Raw genomic sequence first — 24,335 nt, 5'->3', positions numbered from 1 at the left:
GGCAAGGGGAGAAAACCCGAAGATGCTAGACAGGAAACAATGTTTGCTGCAAAAATTCAAAGGCACAGCTCAGCTGACAAGTGCTGGGGAACTGATCCAACACTACATGAACCTGGCTTGGAAGAATCTTAAAATTAGGGGAGTGGAGGTTGTAGGATCAGAAGTTCCGAGTCATCCTCAGGCACACAGTGAGTTCCACGTCTCAAAACTACACACACAGATGGGCTTCCCGTCTTGAGGGTGTAATCCCCCCCCCCCCATCTCTCGTGTCTATCTCTCCCTCCCCCCATTCCTGGCCTGCAAATCCCTGAAAGTTTGGAAAGAGTAGGAAAAAAGCTTACACTCTTAACATCTTCACTTAGGAAGAGAGTAGGGGGTAAATCGGACTGGAGAGGTCAACTATTGATAGAAAAAGCATTACTTGAAAGGTTGTAATTATGACTGTCAAAAAAAAAATCGGAGAAAAGAAAAGGCAAAGTCAGGGAGAGATACAAAAGGAGGAGGCCAGCAAGGAAGAAAAGTGAACAGTCATCTGTTGCTTTTCTCTCTTCTCACTTGTTTCAGTGTCTTCAAAAGTTTCGGGATGGGCAAGGGGGGCTTCTATTTGCGTACCTAAGGAAAGACAACCTGCACCGGGACATCGCATAGGGGACCCCTAGGAGCCGCCCTGCAGCGAAGAAGCCGCCCTTCCAGGGTCCATCCTTCTCCTAGCAGAGAGAAGGGCGGAGAGCCAGCGCCTCCCCTGGCCTGGGCCCGCCCTCAGCCAGCAAGCATGGTTCTCCGGCTGCGGCTGCCTGGCGAGTAGAGAGAGAAAGCACAGGAGTCAAAGTTAAGTCAGCCACCCAAGCTCACGCTGGGGCAGCTGCAGCACCTACGGGGCACGTGTGCGCTGGCGATCACAGGCCAGGATCTTGTGAGTGTTCCCAAGCGCTGCGGGGCAGAGAAGGGATAGCCGAAGGGGTGGGAAGGCCGGCTCTAGAACAGGATCCTGTCTTCGCCTCTGGAGAAGGGGTCCAGGAGATTGACTAACGCACAGCGGAAGATGGGGAAACATCCCTGAAAAAGCCGGGAAGGCGGCCTGCCAGAAGCAGGTCCCCTAGGCTCAGTCTGTCATCCATCCAGAAGCAGGGAGTCAGTCGATCAGAGCAACTTGGCAAGGCTTCCGGAGTGCCGGGGCGGCGGGACTGATGCCAGCCAATTCCACCACCCCTGGTGCCGGCCTGCGCATGGGCACAGTCCTACTCCCCGACGAAGTGGAGAACTATATGAACACCAAACGTCCCTGCCCTGTGTGGCTATCAAGTCCTCTCTTGTTTGTTCTTTTCTCTTCGTGAGAACTTTTCTGCGAAGATACTAACTTTTCTGTGGAAACTGCTGGGCGGTGTTAGGAGAGGAAAAAGTGCAAACTGATGGAGAGGACCTGCTCCTTTCTACTTTTTCCAGCATCCGCGGGTTAAACCATCACCTCCAGAGCACCGAAGTTGTGGGAAGTGGAGACAGCTGGGAGGGGAGCAGGATTTCCTTGCCACCTTCAGCTGGATCTAGCCCTCCGCATGCATGAGTGTGCCAACACCAGCAAAGTGGGCAGGGTTCTGCATGTGGAGTCTCTGCTGGGACCCGAGTGAATGGCCCCCAAGGACAGCGCGGAGCCTCAGCCTCCGCCACCTCCTCAGGGCTGGGTGTGGCCTGGAAAGATAGTGGCAGTGGCAATGGGTGCCCTGGCAGGCTTCTGGGTCCTCAGCCTTCTCACCTTTGGCTACCTGTGCTGGGGCCAGGGCTTAGAAGAGGAGGGGCTCCTGGGAGCTCAAGCTGAAGAGAGATCTGAAGCAGGCGCCACGGGCACCACCCAGCCTCATCTCATTTTCATCTTAGCTGATGATCAGGGATTTAGAGACGTGGGTTACCACGGATCTGAGATAAAGACGCCCACTCTTGACAAACTCGCTGCGGAAGGAGTTAAACTAGAGAATTACTATGTCCAGCCTATTTGCACACCGTCCAGGAGCCAGTTTATCACCGGAAAGTAAGTGTTACCACTTCTAGTTATTATCTGAAAACATTGTAAACCTTCATTTACATTGGTTTCTCCATTTAAGAGAGAAACAGAAAGTATGGGGCGGTGGGAACAATCCAATGAATGAAGAGATGAGTGGGTGAATGATGTACCGTCTGTCAATATTAGTGTGAACAGCGAGGTCCTATTCTCCTGCCTTTCCTTTCCCTGACAGCTGCGAGCTTTTGAGTGGTGTCAGGCTCTTTATATTCATCCAGCAACCAGAGAACTCATTGGTTGCTGCTTGGATTCTGGTTCGATCCTCACGTATGTTCACATTTTTTGTTTCAGGTACAGAGCAGAAATCACAAGGCAAGGTGTCGTTTACAAACTCTTTGTTACAAAAATCTAGAATTGTGTGACCAAATCCCCAGGTCATCACAAAGAGAACAGAGGCCACAAAAGAAAAAAAAAGTGACGTTTAGTGTGATGGATATAGAATATGCCTCTGTTGGTCTCTTTGTTTCTTTGTTGGTGTATTTTTTTTTCTTATGGTGCCATATCTAACTGCTAAGATAATTCTGAAGATGCCGTGAAGCTGAGTGGAATTTGCTGCTGTTTCTCCGAGTGGGGTGGAAGTCTGAGTGACTGTCACAGTGCAGATACCTGAGAAATGCATAAAATGCTGTCGGTCTGCTAACTAGAATCTTCTTAAGGTGTTCATACATTTTTCTGTTTTTTTTTTTTTTACTCTGTTAGAATATCCATGATCTTAACTTTTTTTACATGATGCAAATTCAGTTTGAAAGGCAGGTAAAGCATTAGGGTCAAGGGTCAAGCTACTCCTCCTGAACAGTTCATGAGTTAATCTACGTGTCTATTGAGTTTGGTTTCAGGACAGAGAACTTCACTTGCTTCAAGTTGTTCTTGGAGTTCGATCCTGTCAGAGTAGCCAGTAACGAGTCTGGAAAAATCAAGACTCCAGTTTTTTGTAGGAATCTTGGTCTTGCAAAGACTTTTGCTTACAGCATAATTTCCACTGCTTAGCACACTGTCAAAAGTTGCCATCACTAGGATAAATTATCTTTTCATCCTGAGAAGAGCTAGAGTGCAGGGCATGGTGGCACACATTTTCAATCCCAGCACCCAGGAAGCAGAGGCAGGCAGACCTCTGAGAGGTTGATGTCAGCTTGGTGTATATAGTGAGTTCCTGGTCAGCCGGAGTTACAAAGTGAGATCCCTATCTCAGACATAAAAAAAGAAAAAACAATGGTAAATAAAAGAAGGAAGAGGATGGGGAGGAGAAAAGGGAAGGGTCTCAGTGTCCTCAGAGTCATTTTCATTGCATCATAAAGTCAAGAGCATTTGATGGTTATAAAAGAGCAATTGTTGGCTGGAAAAATAAGCCCATCTGTGGCCTAGGATTAAGTTCTTCATCTCTATTCCCAGCCGTCCTTATCCTTGGCTCATGAAATGAACGTGTCATAAAGACACTTCAACTGATTTATAGAATTCAAATTTGCACAGAGAGCCAACAGAAGTTGAAAAAAAATATGAAACTGAATTATATAAACTTACTTTACTCAATAAAGTATGTTCAAGGCTTTCCACTGAATCAGGACATTTGGTCCTGAACATCTTATACTGATAAAATATCTATCCTGCCTTTATGGTTATCTGGAAGTTTACCCAATAAGATGGAACAAGATGAAGATGGAAATGACTCCTGTTTTTCCCCCTTTAATCAAGGGCTGACTCAGCATTTTCAGGGGAGCCAAGCATCCAGTAAGAAGATGCTGATTCCTGCTAACATTTCATGTTCGGTCCAATAAGTTGCATAATTGCTTTGTAGACAAGAAAAGTTCAAATTGCTCCTGTGATTTGCTACAGCTTTTTACTTGAGTTAAGCAGTGAGAGATGTCTCACTTGGAGTTTTCCCTGGGACTTTCCTGTAAATGAGTACAGTTGTAAAAAAGTGGTCATGAGTGCCTAGTTCTGGGCTTAATAGCAATACTTCAGGCCCAAGAATATGGCACTTATCCTGTCTGTGAGAACATGTGTGTGCTTTCCGCATCCTCTAAAGAAAAAAAGGAAGGAAGCAATAAAATCCCGGTGGGATGGATTATTTCAAGAGGAAAGTAGGTTACGGGAAATGTGAGAGGAGTCAAATATCTTTACGCGAGTTGAGCAGAGTCTAATGTCTGGAGCTGAATTCACGTTCGATACCATCAACACAACACTCCTTTTTATGTTTGGTTTTTTTTTTTAATTTTTTTGAATCAAAATATGAAACTCTTTTTTATGCTGCCTAGCTAATGTAACAAATTCCCCTTACAATTTATGTCACACCGCTCTGACAACACTGCACATCAGTCACCGTCAGGAAGCTGTTATGCAGACTGAGGAGCCATTGAGAACCCTGCTCTCTAGGTGGTGGTAGTTCTCAAACTCAGAAATGCAGACTGAGTCACCTCAAGGGCCAGTCGAAGTGCAAATCTCTAGGCCTACACATCATTCAGCTTCAGCAGCGATGGGGGGCTTTCCAGAAATCACTAATAGTTTTATGAATACGTTCCATTATTCTGATGACAATTATGCTGATGATGAATTAAAAGCACCTTTGTTAAACACCAGAATCTAGGGAGCTATCATTGTTACACACGTTCCTGTTTTACATAGATTTGGGAAGAGGCCAAAAGGGATAATGATGCAGTGTGGTCAATGGATGCTCGTAATTGTTCTGATGACAGAAAGGATAATTGAGAAAGTGACTGCCTGCATTCAATCCATTTCAAGGTAACTTTATTATTCTTCAGGAATTGTTCCAAGTGGTAACCCAGAGAAATAACACCACTTCTCCTTTAAGAAGATCATAATGATGGCTTCTGAATCATGGACTTTGCAAACCTTAGACACACATTTCCAAAAACCTAAGGAAAGGCAGGAAATCTGAATTGGATTTCTCTCCTAATAAGTCAGTGTCTTCCTCTTATGGATTTCTCCACGTCGTTGTCTATTGATGTAACTTGTTGAATCTCTCAGTGTGATGGTGTTCCTTTGCGTAAATATGCTACAGTGTTTACCCATCCCATCACCAAGAATGTTGGTGCTTTCCAGTTTGATACTAGTATGAAAATACTGCTAAACAGTTGTCCACGCTTTGTTGAGCATATCTTTGCATTCGTCTTTATTTTTATCAAGTAGAATTGCTGAGGTACACAGGTCCATGGTGTGTGACTTTTGTAGATACTGCCCAGCAGTTCCCAAAGTCGTCACGTCTGAGTTGAACTATGAATCACTGCAACTATGTGGTAAATTCCATCTGTAACAACAGTTTGTGCTGTCTCTTTCCATTTTAGAATTCATGGTCATTGCACACTGGTATGCTGTCCTGATTAAAATTTCCATTTTCATAATAACTAATAATGTCAAGTGTCTTTTAGTAAATATTCATGCAAATTGTCCTTCTACTTTCTGTTTAAGTGCCTGTTCATTCCTTGATGGAGTGTGATGATTATTTATATAATCTCTTCCTTTTTCTGTTTGTACTGCACGACTCCTCCACTCTGGCTGGTTCAGTAATGGGGTTGTTACTGACTAGGTTTTAATTTTATTGTAGTTTAATTTCTATTATTTTCCTTCCTTGCTTATTTAAGACTCTAGCTTATACTATATCATCATAATAGGCTTTTCCTCCTAAATCTTTTATTGCTTTGTTTTTACATTTAAATCAACTAGAATTAACTTTTAATGTAGTATTAAATCAGAATTCCAAAGTATTCACTCTCATTTGTCTGTCCATTTGGCCGGACAACTTAAATTTGATCCCCAGAACCCACAAGGTGGCTGGAGAGAACTGACTCCCAAAAGACTCCCTAGAATTGTCCTCTGATCTGCATGAGCAGGTCCTGATGTGGGCATGCATGCTGTGGCACATGAAGGCCTGAACACGCGCACACACACATGCACACACGTATGCACACACATAGAGGAAGGGGAGAATGAGACAGAGATAACTTTTAAGACAACATGTTCTCCATAACATTGCATAATCATCATCAACTGTTAACGTTTGGTCCATTTCTAGAATCTTCTGTTCTAATAACTATCCTTTTCTCCAATGGAAACTTCGTTGTATGATAAATGTTAATGTGTAGACCAGTGGTCCTCAACCTTCCTCTTACTATGACCCTTTAATAGAGTGCTTCATGCTATAGTTATGGCCAACCCTAAAATTATTTCATTGCTACTTTGTAACTGTAATTTTCTACTGTTATGAATTGTACTGTAAATATCTGACATGCAGGATATATAATCCATGATCCTTATGAAAGGACTGTTAGACTCCCAAGGGGTTAGATTGCCACAAGTTGAAAACAGCTGATCTAGAACGTAAGTCCTCCTAATTGTCCCTTAAAATCACATTGGCTGTTTTTTATCTTTTCACTCATTATGAAAGGAACAAAGATGGTTATAAAGTGCAGAGAGATTGGAAACATGATTGGAGGACTATGGAGGAGTTCACTTTGGAATCATTCTGCTTTCTACATAACATGAAAAGTGAGATCACCAACTGAGAATTAAAATTTAGATGTCTGAGAAAGTTGGATATAAAATGGTTTCTAAAGGGACTGAAAAAAATGAACTGAGCAGGGAAATGTAGTCAGAAAGCTGGCAGTCCAGGAAACCCACCTGAGCTTTGTGGCTTAGTTTTGCTGGGGTCAGACATAGTGGTTTCTATCCTGCCATATTCAGGTGACACAAGGGTAAGCACCTCAATTGCAGAGCTGGATTTAAGCATATTGGGAGATTTCCAAAGTGAACACAGTGGCTGATCAAGGACTTGACTGTGGAAAGAAGACACATAGGGGATTTATGTTCTGACAGTTGGTGGTCTGAGTTTGTGGATACAGGTTGAGTGAATAGATTGCTAGGGGAAAGGACAGGAAATAGTGGTTGGGAAAACTCATGATGGGACAACATTCCAAGTAGTGCAGTGTTTACACATAATAGCGAAGTGAGGGCAGAGTGAGCTAGAGGGTGAGGTCTTTGGAAGTGAGGAAGTTAAGATGTTAGGATAGAGTGCTGGATGTCTCATTCCTGTGGACACCTAAACCACTGAAAATTATGAGAACAACCATAGAGAAGAGGATCGTGACCCAGTGCTGGTCCATGTCTTAGGGATAAGGGGTGAGGCACAGAATTAGCTAAAAGACTGTGAGACTAGTCTGTTTTGCTGCTTTTATTTCTTTCTTTTAAGGAATTATGCATCTGAAGGAGACAATAGCAATAGTTGATAAGAAGTGTTAATGAGAAAGTAAGACGATGAAAAAGCAACTAAATTTTGGAGTGACTCTCAGCATAAAGTGAGAAGCTTGAGGACTAGATTTAATTAGCCCATTGTATGTTGTATGGCCTTGTGTGTCGACACACACACACACAATTTCCCATCAACATCAAGGTCGTATATGCTTCCTACTCTATCTGCTTGTTGAAAATCCTAGTTGTAAGTAGTGTTCTGTACCCAGATAATGTTCAATACTAGCTATTAAAAATTCACTCCTTGCCTTCACAAATATTTAGTTAATGCCGAGGCACTTGAAAAATATAAATGTTTATAGTTATCTGTAGATAAACAAGAATTTCTTTCAAGACTTGCTTCACCTTTAGAAGATGAATATAGCAAGCAGAGAGTAGTTTTTCAAGTCTCTCTTAGACCATCAATAAAGAAGAACCCAAAGCCAAGGTCATCCAGCAGATAGCTGCTAGTCTTACTCAACTTTTGGATTAGCTGAGAGTAGACATGTTGATTAGGTAGGCTAGTGGCATACATTGATGTTCAAAGTGCTGAATATTCAATGAGCCTCAAAAGACTCATTTAAAATTAGACATATTCATCATCTGGATAAATATCTGTCCAGGTAATACTGTTGAGTTTCTTAAAAATGCTATTCTAGATGGTTGAAATGTATCCAGGTGCAGAGGGCTAAGAACTACGAATTCTAGCAAATTTCTACAGACAATTGTGATTTCATCTCACCCTGTGGCTATTTTACTATGATGTAATTAGTTTGATGAAATGTTCTTTTATTAGCCTAAATAGTAAACATCCCCACTAGTGGTTTTTCTTTGAGGCATCTGTTTCTGTGTGTGTTCTATTGTAATTAAAAGAAGAAGGAAATCTTTCTTACTCTCATCCTTTAGCTTTTACCCCCTCTCTCTTCCAATTCATCTAGTACAGTTGCTTTACTAAAACATGAGACTCATAACAACAGCCCCTTCAGCAAACAGCGCCCTTGGTTCCCCAATGTATCAAAAATGAGAAAAGAAATTAATTTTCTCTGGGGGATTTTACGTGCCTGTTTCTTTTCAAGCATCCTGCCTTTTAATCTTCACACCCAATATTTGAAAATATTCATAAAATATTTAACAAATGTTCTCATTTTTTCTGGGTAGAATATTAACATTTTAGGGAGTTTTATAAGCAGACCATGAGTACATAGCTTCTAAACTGTAGGGCATGCATTTTGAGCTTAAACTGTATGGCTCGGTCAATGTCCCCCAGGCTTTCTTCAGTACTTTCTGCCTTACATATAAACTATAATCACACCTTGGCCTAGTTTTTGAGCAGTTTCTTCTGCCTCTACATTTTCAAACTTTCCATACCAGAAGAAGGGACAAATGGCTCAAGGTTTCTAGGGTTCCTCTAACTGTTCCCCATCTCTTTGCTTCACTTCTGGAATTCACACCTTTGCACTGTTTGCCCAAATGCCAGCCACTAGTTAAGATTCAGCAGAAACCCCACATTCTTCATGCAGCTTCCCGTGAGCTCTTAGCCAGAAATAATTTATCTTAGCAGTGACCTTCCACAATTATTCCTATAACTGTCTTATTAGGCATGATTTTCCACTCCTTCACAGCTCTTAGGAAGCTTTTTACCTCCCTTGCTGGCCCTCTGAGAAGCAAGATTCTGATTTATAACTCCATAAATTTCACAGGACCCAGGCCAGGGCTCTGTATTCCTAGGTGCTAAGTAAACATCTGAGGAATGAGAGAAAGAAGAGTTGAATAAGCAATTACTTATTTCCCTTATGTAGAGAATGTGATCAAGCCAAAAAAATGGTCCAGAACTTTTTTATTGAAAATGGATTTTTAATAAAATATATTCTGATTACTGTTTCTCTTCCCCTAACTCCTCCCAGATCCTCTCCAATTTCCCATCCACCCAAATCCACACTTTTCTTTCTTTCTTTTAAAAATACTAATGAGAAATAAATAATAATGTAAGTAATAGTAATAATAGATAAAAAAAACAGAATAGGACTAAACAAACACACAGAAGAAAAGTAGCCAAAGAAAAGGCCAAGTAACGTGTGGATACAGAGATGCACACATTTGCACACACATATAAACTATAGGAACACAAAACTGGAAACCATAACATATACCCTAAGGACCTGAAAGGGAAAAGGAAAGACAAACAAACAAACAAACAATCCTGACAAAGTATTATCGGACAAAGAACCTCTAGAAATGCTAGAGAGTTTGTTTTGTGTTGGCCACATACACAAAACCTGCATGAGGCCTGCCCTTAAGACTGGCTTGTCTATGCAGTGAGCAGTGAGACTCCATCAGAGAAAACTAAAGTTTCATTTGCAAATGGTTATCAGCTGTAGATAGCTTTTGTGTTAGGGATGTGAGTTTGTGTCCACTTTCACTCTCAGGGCTGGGACCCCACTCATCAAGCCCAGACCAGTGTAGGATGATTTTTTTTCTTAGTTCCATTCATTTACTAGCAAATTTCATATTTATAAGAGCTGAGTAAATGTAAATAAATAGTCATGAATGTGTGGGGGTGGGGATTTGGAATGGGAGGGTCCGATGGAAAGGGGGAGGTAAGACTGGGGTAATTTAGCTTTGAATCCCATATTGCTTCATGGTTGACACTTAGTAGTTGCATCAAAACTAGTTTTGAATTAGTACATAATCTAGGCTTGGTGGAAATAAAACTTCATGTGCTTGGTGGCCACTATTTCAATTACCTCTTAAAAGACAGGGAATGCTTGCAGCATAAGAATCCACCCCTACAAAGAATCAGAGTGAAATTCCCACAGCACAGCACTAGTCCTGCCAGCTAACACTTCAGCACTTCCCATTCCCTGGAGGCTGCAATCCAATTCCTAAGTCCATCTGAAGACCTACAAAATCTGGCTCAACATTGATGAATCTACTCAGGGTCGGTCAGCACTGCAAAGGTTCTAACACTTTCTCACAGGGCTGTGTGCCCTTCCACAGTCATCTTTCTTGTAGGACTATTCTTCATTCTCCTCTGGGAAACTCCACCCAGGCCCTCTACCACTTTCATCTCCTTTTGCAGAGTTTTCTGATTGTTTTCTCACCCTATACCAGCACAATGGCACTCATGCGTCATTTTCATTCCTACAGTGGCTATTGCATTTCAATTATTGCAATATGTTGTAAACATGAACCTCATTCTTCCTAATCCCCAAATATGCAATATTACACTAAATTTAAAATCACATGCAAATATAAATTCTTGACATGGAGGTACACCTATCATCCCAGTTATGTAGTTACTGAGCCAGGAGAATTATGACTTCGAGGCCAACTTGGAAGTGGAACCCTAACTCTAAATAAACACAAGCACATGCATATGGAGAGCTTTATTTTTAACACAATTCTAGAGTCAATTTATTTAAGACCAATAGAAACAAATCTTCCTCAAATATCAAGTGTAGAACCTTTATCTGAAATTATGACCACACAAGGTTCTTCCTTCTGATATGTGTCTTAATCTTCAGAACTACCATTTCTAATTCTTTAAAATGTGAGTGTGTGTGTGTGTGTGTGTGTGTGTGTGTGTGTGTATCACACATATTCAGGTGCCTATCAAGGATAGAATAGGGTGTTTGATCTCCTTGAGTTGGAGTTACAGGTGGTTGTAAGCTGCTCAGTGTGCTTGTTAGAAACCAAACTCAGCTCCTTTAAGAGATCAATAAGTCTTTCTGACTTCTGGGTCATCTCTTCAGCCCCCATTCTTTAATTTCTTAATACTTTTGTCTTTACTTGGTTTCTATTGTTGTGAGACTATGGCAACTCTTATAAAGGAAAACATATAATTGGGGATGGCTTAGAGTTTCAAGGGTTTAGTCCATTATCATCATGGCAAGAAGCATGACAGCATGCAAGCATACAAGGTACTGGAGAAGGAGTCGAGAATTCTACATCTTGAGCCACAGACACTGAAGGAAGACTGAGTGCCATGCTGGATGTAACTTGAGCATATGAGACTTCAAAGCCCACTTCCACAGTAACACACTTTCTCCAACATGGCTACATCTACGCCAACAAGGCCATGCCTCCCCCTGGGTCAAACATTCAAACACATGAGTGTATGGGGACCATACTTATTCAAACCAGGCCATCTCCCAATATTGTAAAAGATCCCTGTAAAAGTGATCTCTTTCATATTATTGACGGCAAATTTATAAAGCTGCTATCATTGCTCATAAGCCATTTTCTATCTTCCTTCTCGTCTGCCTCAGTGTATCAAGAAAAGACAAAAGACTTGACTCCTTCCATTATCTCTCTCCTTCATAATTTATATTTATACCCCCCAAATCTTTCTATCAACATTTAGATGAGTTCAAGATGGTTTCTTCCATCTAAAATAAACCAACGTTCTATAGACAATTGACCCAAATTCTATGCCGTCTTACTTAAGAAAAAATAGAGTTACCTGTTCTTGCTAACCCCTTACATTAATAACCTATACTTTAATAACTTAGGCTGTAAATTTGATAGTATACCTATACTGGTAAAATATTAACTAACAATAACTATTTTATACTCTAATTTTATATAGATCCTCCAATGGATGGATGCCAAAATGTGTGGACCTATCTAAATCTGTGTCTCAATACATTCTCTAAACCTCATTTTGTGTGTGATGAACTCACACATAGAGAGATTTGTTATCTTGGCCAAAGACCCAAAGTAATGAAAATGGGATTCTAATTTAAGAACTGATTTTTCCATTCCATTTCCTAGATGATTGGCAGGACAGACTTGGTTTAGCTGTATAGTTTATCTTCAGGGTAGAAGTCAATAATATGTTCCTCCAGTAAAAGCAACTAGAGCAAAATAGACATAATTACTTAAAAATTCATTTTCTAACTGGCTCCCCCATTCAAATTTGGTGCATTGATATAAGTTCTTATTTTGGTTTGTTTCATATATAAATTTAAGATGACAATATCAGTTTATCTTCCCTTAGTGAGAGACAAAATTTGTTAATATTTTATCATCACTCTGATAACTTAAATGTTCAACATATATAGGTCCCCTAAGACAATTAAAATGTACCTGAAATCCAAGTTTTGTTACTGTTACAAACAGCAATTATCTACTTTCTATATTTTAACTTTGAAAATTTTAAATATTTCTTCAAATATATTGCTGATTCTAATATCCTTCCTTTAATGTTTTTATTTGGCTTTGAGACAGTATGCCATGCTGCCCAGGCTGATCTCAAACTTTCTATGTAGCTAAGAATGACTTTAAACCCTGAGTCTTCCTGCCCCCACCCCAAAGTGCTAAAATTACAGGCATTTTCCACCACACCTAGTTTGTTTTTAACAAGCTCCTAAGTGTTAATAATTAGAACTTATGACAGTAAATAGTACTGAGAATCACATGAAGGACTTTTTCTGCCTACTGCCCTTGGTTTCTACTCTAATATGGTTCTCCTACAGAAGGTCTAGTGCGGAGTGTGAGGTTTGTCTTTAGTAGCAAGCTCCCCTGTGATGGGGAATAGGTGTTTCTGAGGGCCATGTTGAGTGGTATTATAATAGAGCTCCAGTGCAGTGTTCTGTACAAGTATGTCTCTCATTTTCCCACTGCCATTGAAATAACACCTAGTGCAATCTCAGGAGGAAGATGGAAGACTTGTGTATCGGATTTTATAGATCCCACGTTTTGGAAAGAGATTCCTTTCTTAGGCAAAGCAATTTGTTTAAGATAAAAAGGCAATAGGCTTTCTGAGAACTAAGTCATAAAACTAAAGGTATTCAGACTTGTAAACATTTGGAACATTGCCATTTTTGAACTTTAATACCTCAATTCCAACTGGAAGAAAAAGTATGTCAACAGCACAGTGTGTAAGAGGTAGTAGCCTTCTTTGCAAAAGATGAGAAGGCAGGAAGGAGGGTTTAAGTCAGAAATTGTGGGCCAGCAATATTATGGAGATCAGGGAATAAGGGATAAACTTCTAGCTAACTGCTCCAAGAAAGAAGAACAGAAAATGCACAGGTCTTGGGAGAGTGGTACCTCTGATGTGCCCAGAAGTGATCCCAGCAAAACTGGAACAGAGAAATGAAGAAATGAAGGGGAAAAATGGGATGGAAGAAGTAACAGAAGCCATCTCCTAAAGGCAAGGACTTTCCCTCTAATCAAGCAGAAGTTTGGATCTTAGGAACGCTATGATCTCAAGTAGGTTTATGGGGTTCCTTTAGTAGCTGCACTGAGGATAAATTTAGACGTGAGGTTTACCCAAGGAAGACCTGCTATGGATACCTTTACTCTGCCCTATGCAAGGTTTAATGCTGTCTAGACATTAAGCGATGAGTGAGCTCTGATTGGTTGCTGAACAGATCCAGCAAGCATGGACATCTAACAAAGGGAGAGATCAAAAATCTTCAAAGCCAGGGGTTATTGTGCAAAACAGAAAGCATTTTAGTAAATGGGTGTTGTTCAAATGACAGAATCAATCACAAAGGAATTGCTGAAAATTGTGCTTTTTGTCTTAAAAGCCTACAATAAATAATAACCTTTGGCTTCCCCTTGCCTTTTCCTGGTCCTTTAGGTTTTGTAGCTTGAGAAGTTACAGCCATAAACATATTTTTAAATTAAGCACAATAGATAGAGCATAATATCTGCATGAAATTCTGACATGGACACTCAGTAATATTTTAAAAGAAGATGCAGCCACACTGGTGACTATGACCAAGAGGTGTTGCCAATGGAAAAGTGTTTGTCTGGCCATGATTGTCCAGGGCAGCATTAACTGAGTGAGTATGAGCTGTCCCTAGTTGGCTCATTTGTCTGAATACTCTCTCTTCAACCAGTAGGACTATATGGGAGGCTGTGAGGCCTGCCAGCTGGAGGTGAGTCATCAACAGAGGTCCATTATGAGGTCCTAGCTTCTCCCTGCTTCCTGCCCACCAATACATGAGTATACCACACTGCCATTGCTGCCACTACCACGGACCAAGCCACCTTACAACCCTGCCTTTCCAGAAATGTCAAAAGAAACCTCCCCTTCAAGTTCTTCTGTTGAGCATTTGGTTACAGCCATGAGTAAAGTAAAAGACTATGAAAATGAAAGTGCTGTGCTTTTAGATATTAGTCATATTAGATGTCAAATGTCCATCCATGCATACACAGGCACGCACGTTTGCCTTCTTTTCTCTTACTGTAGCAAAAGACTGGGCAAGCTGGTTCCACATGGGAAATTTTAGAGTTATAACTTTTAGGGATTTATTTCTGAGAGTACTCTTAATTGTGGCACATATTTTTTCTCTTTGTTTCCTAATTTTCATGTGCCTAAAAATGTGTCATTTTGCTTTTATTTTTAAAAAGTGGTCTTTTAAAAATAATCTTTTCCACATGGTGATCTCTTCTTTGTTCTCCAGGACACATCACTTGTTGAGCAACCTATGAGCCAGCCTGGGAAGTAATACTGCTGCGTTCTGCAGTGGCTTCTGGGCCAAAGAATAAACAACTGTGCCAATAGTAGAAACAAGTTTATAAAGATAAATGTTTCCTACAATACGCTCTTCTTAGTTACCACAGCAAACTTCGAAATTAAAGTATACAGTCTGTCCAACCTAACATATAAGCCCAAGCATCCATTCCCCTGGATTTTAAAGACAAATATTATAAAGTCTCTTTTTTAATACAAAAGAAAGTTCAGTCTTTCTTAAGTCAAACAAGGTCTAAGGAATTCACTATCATTTTGAATCTTCCCTCTCTGTGTCTCTGTCTTTCTCTTCTTTCTCATATTTAAAATTTTCCATTGTTTACAGAGTGATGCTCTCTGCGACAGTTGGGTTAAAATATATCATATCTGGGTACTCACATTCCCTTCTCCTGCTATTTAGTGTGAAACTCTGAAAAAGTTAGTTGTCTTATTCTGTGGAATTTTACCACTCAAGTTCCCAAAGCTTTCTGAAACCCCCACACCCTCATTGGCCTCTTATGCTGGCCTACCCACTGTCTACACAGAACCACACACTAGTCTACTTCTCCCATCATTCAGTTTTGGACTACAGAAGTCAGCAGGTTAGTACATGTTGTCTTCCATAGGTATATTGGCTTATTTCCTTGTTGGGCTTGAAACTTGTTCTGTGATTTGCTCTTTCTCATTGGGGAAATTCTTGTTCAAATGCCATCTTTGACAGAAAAGCCCAATACCTCAGACATGAAAGGTTCCCAGACACCAACTGCTGTCTTCTAAGGCAGATTCACAGCCCGTCCACCCAGGCTTCAGGGCTCCTAGGTCATTGTTTGAAAGACTCCGGGGTTTTATTTTTCTTTCTTTCCTTTTTAACATATTAAGGAAGACAAATTACCAAGTTATTTGCTGCAAATTAATAAAATGTTGAGCCATAATCATGTTCCAGAAATAGGCATCAAAGTTAGAAAACATAAAAATGACAATCCATCAACATCAGAAATAGAAAGCTACCAGGATCTTAAGCATGTATTTTATTAGGAAATGTGTTGTTGTTGTTGTTGTTTCGTGCAAAGTACGACCTTCATTTTAATGTGTATGCCAGAATTACACATAACTATTAATGATGAGGTAGTTCAATGACAATATTTTTTCCTATTTGTCTTAGATATAGCTCTTTATAGTTAAACCATTTTGAATTTGTTTCATCCATGAGAAGATACACTTAAGATCAGGTACTATCCATTGCTCATGCATACTCCTCAGTCCTATCTGACGCCATAAATAATTTGTATTCCATGAATTCTCATTTAATGTTTTCACTTCAAATGCTTTTTTTTTCTATTTTTACTCTTTTTTTAAGACAGCACAGGATTTCATTTGCAGGAAGATCCTGCAGTAGAGAAATGTTTAGGGTGGAAACCTCTGTAAGAATCACAGCGTGCTTATACACCCAGGTAGTTCTAGGGTAGAAAAGCAGCAGGCAGGGTTGATAATCTGTCTTTGTTAGGGTTTCTGTTGCTGTGAAGAGACACCATGACCATGGCAACTCTTATAAAGGAAAACATTTAATTCAGTGGTTTACAGTTCAGAGGTTTAGTCCAGTATCATCATGGCAGAACATAGCGGCATGGGAGAAGGAGCTGAGAGTTCTACATCTTGCATGCAACAAGAAGTAAACTGAGATACTGGGATTGGCTTGAGCATATATGAGACCTCAAAGTCCACCCCCACTATGACATACTTCCTCCAACAAGGCCACAGCCGCTCCAATAAAGCCACACTCCTAATAGTGCCACTCCCATGGGAACCATTTTCTTTGAAACCACCACATAATCTTATGACGTTGCAGTGCTCCAGAGGATGTAGACAAGAAACACTTAGGCTCAAGTCTAGGACACAAGGAGTATGTGGAAGATAATAACAAACACAGTTACTTCTGGGGTGTAGAGTTTCTCAGATGTCAAAATGCCCAGTTTTTCAAGCTGTTCTCCAGTACCATAAAATAGCCACTTAGAGAAGAGTACAAAGTAACAAACTATTGATCCGTATGGCAGAACAGATGCAGTGAACAATTATAGGACACAGGACTTTGATGTCTCTTGTGTGACATGCCTATTGATGCCACATTATACCAACACCTCATATTTAACATCTTACCATTGCCTCGTCACTGTTCACTGGTTCCTTTCCAGTCCTGTGAAACTACACTGTTGGCAAAGAAAAGGGAGCTGCTGAATAAAACCTGAAAAAATAAAATACCAACACTGCTAAGAATGGAGAAGCAACTAATCAGGAAACAACCAGTGACAGAAAGAATCCTACTAAAGGACGGGTCCTCAGAACCTTCAAATAAGAACAAGGGCAGCCAAAACTTTCAGAAAACATTCTGCTCAATGTATGGTGGATCATAACATTACTGTGAGGTGGGGAGTAATTTTAAACTATGCCATTTGGTTACATGTATTTATTTAATCTTTCAGGGAAAATAATACTTTAATACTACAGTGCCAAAAAAACCCCACATTCTGATGAAATAGTTAATCCTGTGCCAAATGGCAAAAAAAAAAAACCCCGTGAATTATCAAAAAGTAAGATACAACAGCTATCTGTAAAATCTTTGTTTAAATGCCACACATGGTAACTGTGAGCCTTTTAAGGAAAATCATGATAGGACTTGAGATTATCTGAATAGATGTCTAAGTTCAGGAAAGATAAGACAGGAAAAGAGCTTCATGCTGTTTCTCTCTTACTCTAACATCTTATAACAGCTAAAACTTCTGTCTCCCTTGAGACCAAGAAGTTGTTCACAAGTTTACATATTTCCCTCACGTTCAGTTAGCTACATGTCTGTCTGCAAGAGTTCTATTGCTCTGACTCATATTTGCCTAGATGATTCAATACTGGGGATTTGAGTCACCAACTTAAGAGTCAGTGAATTTGAAACATTAAGCAGACGGCTTCTGAGAAGAAATGGCATGCGTAGTTAGAGGCTGGACTATAAATGAGACAGAGCACTGAACTGAGTGTGAACAGAATTATTTCCCCACAGTCTAACACTGGATGACGTGGTTATGTTCCACGTGAGCCAAGCAGCACAATCCCCTGAGCAACTGGTGGCATATCGCTTAATTCCACAACGTTTGCCTGAAAAAGAAATGTTCTACTCTGAACTCTAATCATAATTTAGTTTATATTGTGCTTTAAATTGGCAAAACGGAAGTTCATTTAACTACCCAACCCCCACTACCACCATCACCCCCACTACACACTCCTAAACAAACGCTTTGACTCTTGAAGGATGCTTAAATTTGCTGATGGAATAGAAAAGGAGAGCGTTGTCGGCTAGATGTGGGTTTCAGCCTATAGTGAAGGAGAGAGAGGATACCACGATAATTAAAGGGGCCAGAGGTTCAAAAAGAAGGTGTTTCTGAGATGGAAAGACAAACTAGTGAAAAGTCAATGATTAAATCAGCAGGAGGAGTGAATTTGAATAATGAAACCTGATTGAAATTTTACTTACCCTTGAAAATGCATCCAATGTCATCATTTTCTTTTCTGATCTTCTGTGCTTTAACTGAGCTAAAGATGCAGTTGCATGTAAAAATAACACCTAAGATTGAAATAGGCAAGTTCACAGACACAGAGAAAAACAGCAGATCCATGATGTAGGGTCTAGTCTGAATTAAGGTATAGACATCATCTTGTCTGCTTAAGGGAGCATATTGCAAATAAATATATTAATCTTATATACATAGATAAACATGAAGTCATATGCTATCACTAGTCATAACATTGATGACTCTTTGCATTGCTAGAATGCACGCAAGTCTTTGAACACGGGTTTTTGCTTCTCTATATCTCTTGCCTATTAGACTTGGCTTTTTTATAAAGTAATGCTTTAAGCATAGAAGCAGCCAATACACCGGTGATCCTAATCTTTCCAGACAAGCACCCTGACACCAATGAGAGTGAAAGAGAGAAAATGTCACTGGTTGACCAAAACCAGGACAGCTTCTGAAAGCCTTAAATGCTGGGTCCAGTTTGTGTTCTCATCATAGACTCTAAAAGACAAAGTAGGTTGGGTAGGATTTTACAGATGCTTACCTAGTAGTTAGCAGGTTGTAAAGGGCAATGACCCATAGTTTTTATTTACCTGGGTCATTCTGATTGAGCTAAAAGTGAAGTCATGCTTGGTAAATAGGCAATACAAGCAGTTCCGTAAGTAAATCAGTAAATAAATCATAAATCAATATCTGATAGCCTTTTCTACCTTATTCTACTTAACTCCCCCTCTTTTTCTCCCCCTCCCATTCTCCCACCTCTCTCTTTTTGCTTTTAAGCCCATAGTATGTTTTGGAGGAAGAACTCAGAAGAGGCTTCGGATACTAGCAATAGCTGGAAGGCATCTCTAATTAGATTCCAGGTAACCTCTGGCTGTGTTTATAATCTTCCATGTGTTGGCTTACCATTTCTTTTTAACTGCTTCCCAAAACAACATTCAAATGTACAGAGATGTGCTGTACTTGTATATGTCATTCAGTGTGGTTGTTTTGCTTGGGCACCTACGCACGGAATATGAAATGGTAATGCCTAAGGTTTAACTTGGAAGATGTTATCCAGACAGGATGTCAGACTCATGTCGTGAATCAGTGTGCTACTTAGTCATAAAACTTTCAAGACTGCCATTACATCATAAAACTGAGAGAGGTACTTAAGCCTTGCAGATGAAGTCCTAGCTTGCTTTTAAGGTTTTTCTGTTTATAATCTTTTCTTGCAACTTGATGTTCCTTTTTTTTTAAGAATCAAAAATTACATAAAATAAGAAAGCAAATCATGTGTTCAGTATGTAAAAGGAACTCAGTCCCATAAAATATAAAAGCACATTTGTGGAGTGGGTTACATGTCTGTGCTCAAGGGGACTCACAGTATACATCCTTAGAGGCTCCGCCATCCAAAGGTTGATTTGAGCGGCTTCAGTGGAATTCTACATTGCTACAGAACAATTTGAAAAAAAAATTGTTTTTCTTCTCAAATAAATAATCATGCTGGGTGCTTTCTTTTTTCCACTATATTTTACAGTGTTGTTGCTTTTCATACACAAAGGAGTTATTTTTTTTTCTGTTTACCTGTCTCAGAAAAGGTCTTTTAAACTTAACTTTTTTTAAAAAAGAGAAAAACTGGTGTTAAATTGAATTGTAACAATACTTTTCCAAAAGCAGAATATAAAAAGAACCATTTCTGTCACAGGCATCAAATACTATGTTGAAGCCTCTGTTGCTATTAACTTTTTGTATAATGAATCTTCCCCAAGGGCCCTGCTCAAGACTAGTGTTACTGAAAGCATTCCATGTGAGTATTCCATGTTGTGAGTGCCCAATTCATTAAACATATATTTTTAATCATCAAAGTATCCTTTATTGCTTATTTAGGTTAACATGAAAAGCAAATGGGTTCATCATGGAATCTTCATACATATATGTCATATAATTTTTTGTCCTTCATTACCCTTCAGAGACTATGATCACCCAATTCCCCTCCCCTTTCCCAAACAACTGCTTTCATATTACATTGTATTCCTTAATTCCTTAACTTCATGAATTCCCAGCTTCCTTAAGATCTTTTTATTCTCTCTCATGATCTCCTTTCTAGTTTTGTGAACTACAATAATTACAATTACACTTGCAATAATTACACACACACATACACATACACACACACTTTAAATGTGAGTTCATGTGAGAAAAAATGTCATGTTTCTTATTCCAATTCCTTTTGCTTGCCATAGTAACTTTTAGTTGCATTCACTTGCCTCCAAATGTCATTATTTCATTTCTCTTATGACTCCATAAAAATCACACTGCATATGCATGCCACATTTCCTTTATCCAGTGTTGAAGGACATCTAGGCTAATTTCAAACCTTGCTATGGTGATTTGTTTTGTAATAGACACAGATATGCAAATACCTCTGTGGTATATTGACTTAGAATCCTTCCGTTTTATTCCCAAGAGCAGGATGAGTGGATTGTGTTTGGGCTTTGTAAGGAAACTCCACAGTGTTTTTCAAAGTGACTGCACCCGTTTGGAGTCCCACCAGCAGGGAATATGGCGTCCCTTTCCCTGCATCCTCCACCATTCGCACTGATGTATTTCTTCATGGCAGCCATCAGAACTAACCTAGATGGCATCTCAAAGGAGCTTTCGTTTTCGTTCTCCTCTTGACTTAGGATATTGAAGATTTTTCACCTTGCTTTCGTATTTCTTCCTTTAGTCTCAACAGTCCATTTACTGATTGGACGATGGGGTTGTGGCTGAATATATCGTTCTTTATATATCCTAGATACTAATTCCCCTTTGACATGCAGTTCTTCCCATGTTGAAGGACACCTCATCACTCTGGTGATTTGTTCCCTTTTTTGAGCAGACACCTTTCAATTTGAAATAATCCCAGATGGCAACTCCTGAGAGTCTTTCCTGTGCTGCTAGATACTTGTTCAAAAAATCCTTAACTATGTCTGCATCCTGAAGGGTCTTCCCTAGGGTTTCCTCCAGCAGCATCCAGTTAACAGTTCCTACCTTAAGATCTTTAATTTCTAAAACTGTATTTTTGTGCAAGGTGAGAAATATGGTTCTAATTTCATTCTGCCTTTGGAAACACAGTTGTACTGCAGAAGACATAACCCCATTTGTGTGAACTAACAAACAAACAGGCAGGTGTGTGTGTGTGTGTGTGTGTGTGTGTGTGTGTGTGTGTGTGTGTGTGTGTTTGATACCTTTGTCAAAATCTAAGTGGCCATAACTGCAGGAATTTATTTCTTAACGTTAATACTCATCTTCATTTCCTTTGTCCAGTGTGACTCCATTGCAAATGTAAGATTGATTAACTTGGGCTACATGAGACCATCTTAAAACAAAGTAACAAACAAAATGAAAGTGCTCACAAAATTAGTTCAATGGGATGATTTTAGCAACAATTATAAGTGTTCACAAATTAGTTAAATGCAATGATCTTAGCAATAATTGTAAGTGTTCACAAAATTAGTTAAATGCAATGATATTAGCAATAATAAAACATGAGAGTTAAATAAAGAGAAAAAAAAAACCCTAAAGCGAAGTCAGAATACTACCACAGGCAAGCAAAACTTTAAAAAGAAAGCTTCTGCCAGGCCCCCGGCCTAGGCTACCTGCCTTCCCCATGATCTGACATCTGACATCTGACTTTGCCTTCTCACCCTCACCAGCTGGGGGGATGTGTCAGGACCCATGGAGCCCGGGTGGGTGGATGTTCGGACCTAGTAAGCTTCCAAAGGCCTCCAGGGGTCTGGAATCCAGCTAAGGGTTGGACCTGGCTCAAAGGTATTGGGGATCACCCTTTGTCCCTGCTCTATGAGTTCCATGGAGGATGGCATATTGGGGACCTCAGGTTGGACTGGGCCTAGTGCTCCAGTTGGCCTGCAGACTTTGCAGCCTGAGGGCCAGGAAGGAGCCAGATTGGAGAACAACTCAGAGGCGGCCTTTCCTGGGCCCTGCACTGTCTACTTACTGCTGTGAAGTCAGAGAAGGTGGAAACAAGACCCAATTATCTCAGCTCTAAATGAGGATTTTAACAGTTATAGCCTGAAAACACTGCAGTGGAAAGGGCTGCATTTTAGTCATACTTTACTTGGTATTTTATTAAGCACTACCCTTGGAAACATGGGGCTTCTTTTACAAGAGAAACCACATCCTGGCCCTTGCAAGATGAACTAAAGCCTGGCTTCTGAGTGTTTCCATTGATTTTTCCCAGCCAGATTCCTTATTTAATTATACCATCACTGAGATGATCATACACAGCTAAGACCTTATAGAGCTTGGTGTAGTGTGCGAAGTGAATATCTCCATAGCAACCAGGATGCTCTTTCATTTTGATAAATTTTTGCTTCCAATTGACGGAGAGAAGGCCAGTGTAGCGTTTCTCCTGGACTACTAAAAGCGAGACTCATCCTGAGTTTATAAGATGCCTCTTGTTTGGTGGAAGTGGTTTCAGTATACTCCTGACCAGTGTGTGTTTTCTCGGTCCCACCATGCTTTCATCCTTCTCATCCTGCCTATGTAAAAAGCACGTTGACTTTCTTTTCCTCAGATTTTCCCAGTGATGGATTGTATCCATCTGGCTTGGGCTCTCAAACAGATGCTCACGCAAGCTAAAGAAAACAGTCGAGAAATTGAGAAAAAAAAAGAGAAAAGAGCAGAGGTCCATCTACAGAAGGGAACAGAACAGTAAACTAGCGCTAGACAAATAAGTGCACAGGGACCAGCGAAAGGAAGAGCGCTGCTGCCGTAGGACGGATCCCAGGCCACGTCTACGAGGTTGCATGGCTCCTAGAGTACAGGCAGAGGTTGTCCATGAGCCTCTTAGACACAGCCGCACTGTCAGAAGCTGCACTTTGCTGCCTGGTATAAGCTGTGAGCAGCTGTCCTGCTGCTATGAGATCAGTTTCCACCTATTGTGCTTGTACATCACAAATGCCCATAAGAACTATGGGAATATTCATCCTTGGAATAGTATGTACAGTGAAAGACAAGAGAGAATGTGTTTTAAAGTACCTCTGTATGGTTAAACTTTAAATGCAATAAAGAAAAAAATTCTTTTGCTATTTGGAGTTTCCTAGCTGTTCTTCTTGAGGCCAACTTTGGAATACAACATATTTTTATTTTTTTGGTACTCATGATTAATTTTGAATAATACTTTACAAAATTGAAAATATAAGCAAATGATGTGAATTAGGAGCCTATAGTCCATAAATCCGGAGCATTTTCTACTTCATACTGCCTAAACATTAGTGGGACTTTTTTTTGAGAGAGAAAGCAATTATGAAAGTGACATGTGTTAATTTTAAAGAAGAATTAGGGATTAGGTAAAAGTAATGTCATATTTGTGTGTGATAGGAAAGAGGAGGTGGAGCCAAGGGTGGTCATTACTACTAGCTTTTATGTTTTTAGATATGTAATGAATTCATTCAAACATTTAAAACATTAGCCACTCTGGGAAACAAAAATACAGGTTTTTCATTCAGAAGACTCCAGATAGATTATTGTCCTAACATAGTATTTATTTATTATTAATTATAAATTGATAGATATTTTAATTATTAATTAATTATTATATAATTAACACATTAATTATGCTTTTGCTGAGAAAGCTTCTAAAATCCCAGAACAGTAAAACTACAGAGAACTGTATTTACAAAAGAATTCTGCTTGTTACAGTCACTTATAGTTCACTATATGGTACTTCCAGGATGCATAGAAGTTCCAGGATGTTTGAGGTGTAGGCCTTCTCAAACAATTTTTTTTAAATGCATGCCATGCACTTTTGACCACAGTCTCCTTATCATTTTGAATCATGCTTATTTTTCAGAGTACTTGGTCTTTGCTATTTTGGTCAGTTCTTTAAAGGTTCGTTATTAAGCTTTCACTGATCATCTTAAACAAAGATGTATTTATCCATCCACCTAGTTTTATAGATGAACAAATTATAGTTTCTAGCCTTCTAAGCGTGACCACCCTTAACTTTATTTGGACACATCTTCTCTAAAGTTAGAAT

General features: G+C 39.8%; 1 protein-coding gene across 1 annotated transcript in view; it reads left to right on the top strand.

Annotated features, from left to right (window-relative positions):
- The first annotated feature begins 799 nt into the window (after positions 1–799).
- Arsj (arylsulfatase family member J) overlaps positions 800–24,335 on the top strand; it is a 50,207-nt gene continuing 26,671 nt past the window's right edge. Inside the window, exon 1 of the mRNA XM_075981446.1 lies at positions 800–2,023. Coding sequence (XP_075837561.1) covers positions 1,626–2,023 — 398 coding nt within the window. The 5' untranslated portion in view covers positions 800–1,625. The remainder of the gene's footprint in view (positions 2,024–24,335) is intronic.

The sequence above is a fragment of the Microtus pennsylvanicus genome, chromosome 7 (genome assembly GCF_037038515.1).
Source record: "Microtus pennsylvanicus isolate mMicPen1 chromosome 7, mMicPen1.hap1, whole genome shotgun sequence".
NCBI lineage: Eukaryota > Metazoa > Chordata > Mammalia > Rodentia > Cricetidae > Microtus > Microtus pennsylvanicus.
The sequence above is the reverse complement of the archived record's forward strand: the minus strand, read 5'-3'. Positions and strand labels throughout refer to the sequence as shown.